This window comes from Ctenocephalides felis, unplaced genomic scaffold (genome assembly GCF_003426905.1).
Source record: "Ctenocephalides felis isolate EL2017-DRISC unplaced genomic scaffold, ASM342690v1 CF-g0.4_SCAFFOLD_01170, whole genome shotgun sequence".
Taxonomy (NCBI): Eukaryota; Metazoa; Arthropoda; class Insecta; order Siphonaptera; family Pulicidae; genus Ctenocephalides; species Ctenocephalides felis.
The window spans coordinates 8,469,240-8,478,561 of record NW_020537324.1 but is presented as its reverse complement, the minus strand read 5'-3'; the positions used below and the strand labels follow the sequence as shown (position 1 = coordinate 8,478,561).

Below are 9,322 nucleotides of genomic sequence, written 5' to 3'. Positions count from 1 at the left end.
GATGTATATATGTCTAAAGATCATTTGTCAACGACAAATGACAGTTCTTTAAACTTTTTTTATTGCTATGAACCTGCCTTTTTAAAAATATTACCTTTTTTTATTTTGTTGATACAAGTGAAATACTTTTTGAATCATTAGAATCGGTTGATCCATGCTTACGAAAAACTATATCCGAGCATACATACACAAGAAATCTATAAAACGTGAATATGTACAAATCGATTCATTTTCGTTTTTTTTACGATTACTATATCTTATCCTATCGATAGTTAATAAAACTAGGTGAAAGTGGCATCTTGAAACAAGTTGCAAGATTTTACCGTCATGTGTGAAAATATTAGCTTCAATCAATGCGATAAAATATGCAGTTGTTTCTTTTGAAAATAATGTTTAATCACACTGAATTATAATCAATGCAATTTTCAACTGATATCATTCAAATTTATTAAATCTGTAAACGCATTAACTAAATTTGTTTATCTAATTTCATTCTTTTTGTGTTATAGAAATTAATTTTATTCAAGCTCAGATGTCAACGGTGATCAGTACAAAAGCTTAGAATTATATTTACACTAGGCAGGAGACTCATAAGCCATAATAGTGCACTTTATTGTGATAAACTTTTATGATTTTCATAATTACTACACTTTCTGAAGACCTATATAATTTTACACTATTTTTAAGGAAGAAAATTAATTTTATTCATGCTTAGTTGTCAATAGTGATCAGTACAAAATTTAGAATGATATATAACGTTGCATGAGACTTATATGCCCTAACTGTGCTCCTCATTATTCTAAAATTTGAAGATTTTTTATAAAACTACACTTTCTGGAGTACATCACTATATAATTTTACAATATTTTTGAGAAAAAATTTAATTTTTTTCAAGCTTAGTTGTCAGCAGTGATCAGTACAAAATTTATAATAATATATAAACAATGCATGAGACTTATATGACGTATGGGGCGCCTATTAATCACGTGAGGTTTTCAGGATGAAGGGGGGGTTTGACAAAAAGTCACGAAATATCACGTGGGGGAGGGAAGGGGTATAATAAGATATCACGTGTATTTATTTTTCAACTATTTTTTTCAAAGTTCAAACATTTTCAAAAAAAAAATCAAAATTTTACAGTTTTCAAGTAACTAAAAATACACGTGATGTTTTAAGGGAGAAGGGGGGAAATTCTGAACATCACCATGTATCACCAAGGGGGAGGGGAATCTAAAAATCCTCAAAAACTCGCTCACGTGATCATTGGACGCTCCCCTAACTGTGCTTCTCATTATTCTACACTTTAATGATTTTTCTTATTAAACCACTTTTTGAAAGCCTATATAATTTTACAATAATTCTGAGATCACTAACTCTATCCTAGCCACTTTATGCGCACACAGTTTTATATTAATAAATATCGTAATAGGCTACTGACACAAATTACGCATCCAAACAACTTTGTTAAATATATTTATCCATAAATTTAGTTAAGTCCTTGATCTAAATTTGTCACTACGTTTCAAGAGTCGTTACTTCATTTTGTGAAGCAAAATTTAGAAATCTAATTTTCTGGTGATGATGACCATTGGCTGCTGGTTTACAACTTTTGTGCACGGACATGGAGAGAGAGAGAAATTAGGATTTAGCGTTCGCCCGAAACCTCCATTGTGCGGTAATAATGCAGCATCTATTATGCGTCACTGTTCCGAATACATATATATGTTTTGACACAGTTTCTAGGCTGTATTTGCCACGACGTGACCGTCATTATTTTCTGTAGTTTGTCATTTTAATTATAATGCTTATCACTCATCTTTATTACCTAAGTTTAAAACTACTTACCTAATAGTAAGCTTAGATAAAAAATAAAAATCAAATTGTACTAACAAATAGTTATATTGAGCACTTATTATAAAACATCAATTCCTACTATATCTTATATTTTATTTTAATTCCACACATCATTTTTCTCATTTTTTTATTTTGCTTATAAATATAAATATTTTAAGTTTTCATACCGACTTTATTTTACAAAATTAACTGCACCAGCATCCATAGATTCAATAAATTTTCTTCCCATTACGAAGCTAAGCAATATTAATTGTTTAGCTCTATAATCTTGTATCTTAGAGAGGATGCCGGGGTTTCTAAAGTCTTGCTCTCTATCATCAGATCGGGGTGATGCCATTCGACTCTGTGGTTTCTGATAAGCTTTGCGATTAGAGTGTGGATTTCTAATTCGGAAATACGTTGGCCTATACAGCTCCGTACACCGAAACCAAATGTCAGTTGGCTAAACGGATTGGCAGTTTTCGCATTCGGGCAGCCCGCCACTAGATTGATTAACAAGTGAATCAATACGAAATTGAAACAATTTGGGAAAAGATGGAATTAGATACAAAACACATATGCACACATACTTCTTGAATACTGGTCTCAAAAGATCCACAGTTTTATTTAAATTAGATATAAATTTCTCAATAATTTGCAAATAAAGATTTGAATTTTTCGAATCAAATGTTCTAAAAAGGTCAATTGATAAAAGTTTTTCCATTTTTCAAATTATTGAAACTTTGCAATTACAATGATTGCTGTTAGTAATCACATGTAAACAAATATAGTTTTTCTCAATTTTTTGGGTTGTTGTTTTATATTTACCATCACTGCTCATATCAGTTTCCAATCCCTTCTTGTCTTGCCTTAGCCAACGTTCTGGAATAAATTCGTTTGGTCTCTCATGTTGGCTTGGACTGACACTTGCTATTTGCGTGCACAGAATCATATGAGTCTGAAATGATGAAAATTGAACATATTAGATAATTACTTCTAAATTTAGATATTTCATCATAAAGGAGAATTTTTTGCAATGCACTTTTTTATTCGGTATGTAATCGACTTATCGTTTAGTCTATTAATTTGTTTGTGTAAAAAGAATCACAGTAGTAACAAGGTAACATAGTATTAAAAAATAAGAGATAAATAAGCATTCAAACGATTTTGGCTTACGATATGGTTTTCACTATTGAAGATATTTACACACTTCTATATTTCATCATAGATGCATTTTTATCAAGAATATGTATCTATTAACCATAGTATTTACATTTTATTTTTCTTTCTCTTTTATTTACAACTGTCCAGTTAAGGACAAATTTGTGAAATTTACAATTGTCGGCCGTGAAGGGACATTGTATACTAAAGGGGCATGTTGGAAAAACAACTCAATAGTTGTTTTCCCATTCGATATAATATTCACAATATTTTATTGATAATTATATAATTTTAACTATTAACTTATAAAATAATTTCTTATAATAATGAATTTTTATTTAGTTATTTCAGTTAGTTCATTTTTAGTTATTTCAATTTTTAAAGAGAGTTGATGACTTAAATCTAGTAAATACTTTCTAATATGTCTAATTTTTTGACTCAGTCGAAAAAGACGATAGAAAGTTGGATCAATTTTTAGAATTAAACCATTTTTGTGGGCCTATATATATTTTAGGATGTTTTTAAAGACACTTAGAGATTTTATTACTTAGAGATCGTAAAAATAATATCAACAATTAATTTCTAAGAAACAGCCAGGCCGATTATTAAGTAAAACTACTCAGTACGTTTTCCTACTAATATCATTAGAAAAGTTTCTGGATTTTTTAAAACTGATTGAAAATTTTGACGAAACCATGAATCAACAATTTTACATTTACATTTCTGCAAAAAAACCAACTAATTAATGGAAAATTTAGCCAAAAAAAACTAATTAACAGAAGTAATTGTTGAGTTTCATTAAGTGAGTATATTAAGTTCGTTTAAATTAATTTGTTTAGTTTGTTTGTTTAATAAACTTACTTCAATTTATTTTGTTCAATATACTATTTACAAATAATGGCAATACGAAACTTCAATTTTTCAGGTTTATTTTACCATCTATTATTTTTATTAATAGCTCAAATGTATATTTAGCGATCCTTTAAATTGAGATATTTGTTTAATAAACTTACTCAAATTTATTTTGTTCAATATACTTCAATTTCTGAGGTTTATTTCTCAAATTATTATTTCTATCAAAAGTTTGAATATATATTTAGTAATCCATTCAATTGAGCAATAAAAAACTAGATCTAAATCATAATATTGATATAATCAAAGTAAATGTGAAAAAACTTGAGATAATGTCGTTGATAAAATGAAATTAACATATCTTATATATATATATAAATAAAATTTTAATTTCTACCCCATAGGGTTTTTTAAAATATTTTTACCTTCTATTAATATTTTTTGTTCAGCCAATAATCACATATTGGCAATATCAAGGTATATATATTATTTTCTACCCCCTAACGTTTTTTAAATACTTTTACTTTCTATTAATATATTTTGTTCAGCTAATATTCACACATTGACAGTATCAAGGTTTAGCTGTTCTGTTCAATCCCGTAGGTTTATTTTCAAGTTTATGACTTCTATTAAAAACTGAAATCTATTTTTATCGGTCTATTAAATTGAGCAATAACTACAATCTCACCCCTTTTGATATTCTGTATCCTAAAATCGTTCTTGTTGAGTTTCATTAAATGAGCATATTAGATTCATATAAATTAATTTGTTTAAAATGTTTGTTTAATAAATTTACTTCTGTTAATTTTGTTTAATATAATACTGACAGATAATGGCAATACAAAACTTAAATTTCTGAAGTTTATTTTCCAATTTATTACTTTTTATTAATAGCTCAAATATATATTTAGCGATTCATTACATCGAGCTATAACTAACAATATCTGAATCATATAATTGAACAAATTAAAGTAAATATTGAAAATTCAAGCTAATTTGTCAATATCAATAAAATGAAATTTTCTTATGAGTTCTTATGAACTTCTAATAATATATTTTGTTCAGCCAATATTACATAATAGCAATATCAAGGCTCAATGTCGTAGGTTTATTTTAGAATTTATGACTTCTATTAAAAACTGAAATCTATTTTTACCGATCTATTAAATTGAGCAATAACTACAATCTCACCCCTTTCGGTATTCTGTATCCTGAAAGCACGATATCCCTTTGAGTCGTCCGGAGATTAGCGACCCCGACCGGGGTGATCCTAGTCGATTCCTTCAAGCAGGCCCTCAGGTACGGGATTCTATCGAACGAATTGTCCTTTAATTTGGAATGCCTCTCGGGCAATATACCTCTGAGTTCCTCCCTTAGCTTATCTTGCGCTCTCTGATGTTTGCTCAGATGATACAGCAAAATGGACGTAGTGTATGATGTCTAAAATAGTTAATGGTTACCATCAAACAAGAGGTGACAGTGGGGTTAGGATTGAATTAGGAGTATTTGTTTGTCTTCGGTAAATTCGTTTTGTTTATTTATAAGCTTGGGCGTTCTTAAGCAAACATGGATTTAATGAAATTGATATTGCTTTATTTAGTGTATTAGTCAAATATACTAGAATTTAGTTACAATTTGATATTACGATTCTACAATGAATATTTCAATAATGAATTACTAGAGTAATTGGCATTTCTCCTAAAGACAAGTTGCATAAACATCCCGATTTTAATAAACAATTGTTCTTGCTAAGTTGAAGTGAATATGTAGATATACAGGTGCATTTATTTTTCCTCCTCGCACCTCAACATTGATATTTGACTACAATGGGCTCTTTACAAATTCTAAAGCGTGTTTGTAGCCTTGCAACTTCGCTCGCAATGCAAACAAATAGCACAAAAAGGTGTAAGTTAAGATCACTATTATCATCAAGTGGCACAGAATACTTGGAGCAAATATATGGAAGTGAATAAGAGCGCTCTCGACAATCAAGATTTAAGATAAACTCGAGAGAAGTGAGAATGTGCAGTGCACTTCGAAATTATCATTGCATATAAGAATAATAGTACTAAAGGTGTAAATATTTTGTGATTGTCTGTTGATAATTATTGTTTTGTATTACCGTGTCTACGCCTGCCAGAAGAAGGTCCATAGCAACCACAACTGCCACGTTTCGGTTGATTTTGATCAATTTTTGTAAAATGCTCTGCTCTCTGTCATCTTGCACAGGCTCATTTTTCATACGTTCCATAGCTTCTTCAACTTTTTGCAGAGATAAACTGAAACAAAAAGTATAATTTCAAATTTAAACTACATCAATGAAGACCATCAACTACAACAATGAAGACCATTATGTTTTATTGAATTCGTTTCTTGTTAGATATGACTAAGAACTTGAGAATTGATATTTTTTGTCAATTTGAATATTATCCAATATTTTTTCTTATAATGCAATTTATTTAAATAAAATTCTAGAAGCTACTATAAATTCATTTATTTTATGCAATATTTAGAAAATTTGTTTGAATAAAAACTCAGAACCTATTATTTCATTCATTAGGTATTGAATAAAATTAATTGTTTTCAATCAGCTACAATTCAAATAAAATATGTAGTCTAGGTAAATACGTCTTCAACTCAAATTGACAATATAAATGAAAAAAAGTAAAGCAATCTACTCCAAAGAACGAAACCTTTTCTTTTAATTTAAGTTTCTGTCAATAATTAGACAAATCAAAATACCTAAATCTAAATTTTCGTAACTTTTTTTAAATTACTTAAGCACTTATAATAACCTGATAATCGTTAATAAATGGATATAATTTAAAATAAAATAATATTATATATATTTAGTCTGCGGTCAATTTTAAGAATTTAAAGTTTTAAATAATTGTTTGATATAAATATTTAGATAAATAATTTCTCAGATATTTATCAGTACAATTTGATATAGTTATTTTTATTTTTTTATTTAAATTATTATATGATATTAATTATAAACCCTATGCACTCGCGAATTGCGAGATTTAGAGGTATTTTGATGCCGAAGCGGCGGCATCCGAGTCCGAAGGGTTAACATTACAACAACAATTATTATTGGTTGTCATTCAAATAAACAACTTCATAAATATTGTTTTGTGTATAATTATATAGAATTTTTGTAAATCTTATGAAAAAATATATCGTATTTACCTACCTATTACTTAAATAACTTCTGTAAGCTTATAAAACTCTGAACTCTTTATCGTTTTCCAAGAAGTATTTTACTGCTCAAAATTTTTTTGAACAACACCATATATTTTATTTTTTCCACGTACAATCATGTTTAAATTTTTTAATCAAACCATCATATTATATTAATATTTTATTATTCACTGCAAAAACAAGAGAGTCGTACTCACTCATTTATTATTTGGAAAACTTCCATAAGCCTATAAAATCCGGGAGTCTTGATCGTTTTCCAAGGGTGCGGCTTGAACTCCAAAGCGTGTGTCAAGGCAAAGAATTCATGGACAGCTTTTAGCATTCTTTGTGGCTCCGAGTCTGGTGCCAGGTCATCCCTCAAACATCCCAGACGCGTGTCCAGAGCTATGCAAGTAATCGATTCGAGAGCCCATCGATTTAGCTCGTTTAAAAAATTTGCTGGAGTTTCTAGATTTTTATCACGAAGCCTTAGTGTCCTGGAAATGTAACGATCATAGTTACAAAGGATTATTGACATTTTATTCCGTAAAATTAAATAATATCTTACACCTTGTGTTTAATACGTTATTTCTCGACCATTCAAGCAATATTCTCATAAATCTACACTTTTTTGTAAGTTGAACAATAGATTCAAAAAAAAAAATTGATGATTGACATTGATGTCTAGTACCACCATAATTGATTTGAGAGCTCTTGAATTATTAATATTTATATTTTCAATTATACTTTTATAATACAAAATTTTTATGTAAAACTTTTGAAATAAAATTCTTTTAATTATAGAGTTAAACGCAATTATAATAGGTAATGAGTTTTCATATAAACTTGACGAACTAAAGAGCTCATTAACTAATAGGAGTGAGAAATTTCTAAGAACGTTTATGAATTTCTTAGAATAATAGAAAACCTTGTCGTAAACTTATTTTATCGTACCTCGTTATAAACTCGTCAACAATTCCTTCTACAGACTTGACATATTGTTTTGAAACTCTAGGTTGCATTAAAACTGGATTCACCATGGATCTCAATTTCTTCCATTTTTCTCCGTTTCTGCAACATAATATTTATACAATAACCCATACTATATATGCATATAGTAATAATAATGTTATATATTTTACTCGATCAGTACTCCAATATTATCCTTATATATTTCAGGATTGATTTTTGTTCTGTAATATCGTAGCGTGTCGAATATATTCCTTCTTGGCGTGGCGCCATCGTTTCTGAAGATCTGCAATGATATTTCAAATGAGACTTTTCATAAAGCTCTCCACATTTTTGTAAAACTTTAAAATAAAATACAACCGTTTCGAAATGATCCGGATTGAAACTAACACATATATCTTCTTTGCCATCAAATCCTTTGAGTCTCACTAAATCGCCGTATTCTTGGTTCATTTTAGTGTAGCGTTCACGGAAATTCATATTACCGTACTTTCCTATATTTTAAGAGTGTTTAAAGTATATAATAGTGGCATTTATGAAGCATCTTGATATTACCTCCTGGGAAAAAGTGGTGCATTATGCCCAGTACGGGTATGGATTTTGGGCCAGGAACTTTGCTGTATGGTAAAGCTAACTCCCAGCCAGCTGGCATTTTTGGAGAGTCATCATTTGTCTACAATCGTGATTTTATGTTTATTAAAAGTTCAATTTTGTACACAATAAACATATAATAATTCACAGATCAAACTCATAGAATGATAGTTTTATATAATGTTTAAAGTTAAGATGAATATTGGAATAATCTTAGTAGAGAATATAGACTATGTTTTATTTTGAAATTTGGTTCAAATTTCTATGTAATATCTGAATAATTAGTTTAATTTGAGTGATATGAATATTATAGACAAATTAAAAATTAATTCCTAAATATGTAAAAATAGAAAATAGAATTGGTCCTGGAATACTTCCTTGAGGCACACCTACAGTAATGCCTCTGCAAGTAGATTTACTATGGTGGACATGGAACTTTCTTTTATTCAAATAACTTCTTATTATCAGCATTACCCACAATAAATAATAATTGTGTGTTGACTTTTATATATAATATGAGAATAATTCAAAACTTACAGTTGCATACATAGGCTGTACTTCTGCAGAGTTGATGGCTGCGCATGATATTTTCCTTATCAAATTTTTTCTCGTTACATTTTTGGATAAAGATGTTTGTTTTATTACCAATAACATTTTGCACAGTTATAAATATCACTTGAAACACAAATTAATTCACCAATTTGCTAGGATTTTTTACTATCAAAAAAGTATT

General features: G+C 28.8%; 1 protein-coding gene across 1 annotated transcript; it reads right to left on the bottom strand.

The window, feature by feature from the left end:
- Nucleotides 1–2,100: 2,100 nt before the first annotated feature.
- Nucleotides 2,101–8,650, bottom strand: LOC113366130 (cytochrome P450 CYP12A2-like). Its single transcript, XM_026607685.1, has 9 exons — nt 8,554–8,650; nt 8,359–8,492; nt 8,172–8,284; nt 7,984–8,100; nt 7,248–7,526; nt 5,969–6,125; nt 5,038–5,286; nt 2,662–2,791; nt 2,101–2,336 (listed from the first exon to the last, which is right to left on the bottom strand). Exons 1-9 carry the CDS (start codon nt 8,648–8,650, stop codon nt 2,101–2,103), a joined length of 1,512 nt encoding a protein of 503 aa, XP_026463470.1.
- Nucleotides 8,651–9,322: the final 672 nt, after the last annotated feature.

What these genes read in the sequence shown, in the direction of transcription:
- LOC113366130 (XM_026607685.1), bottom strand. Translation starts at nt 8,650, where the DNA reads ATGCCAGCTGGCTGGGAGTTAGCTTTACCATACAGCAAAGTTCCTGGC. An exon ending in ATCCGGATCATTTCGAAACG is followed by an intron (nt 8,285 to 8,358) that starts GTTGTATTTTAT and finishes ATATCATTGCAG; the next exon opens with ATCTTCAGAAACGATGGCGC. An exon ending in GATACAGAATACCGAAAGGG is followed by an intron (nt 2,792 to 5,037) that starts GTGAGATTGTAG and finishes TCATCATTTCAG; the next exon opens with ACTCATATGATTCTGTGCAC.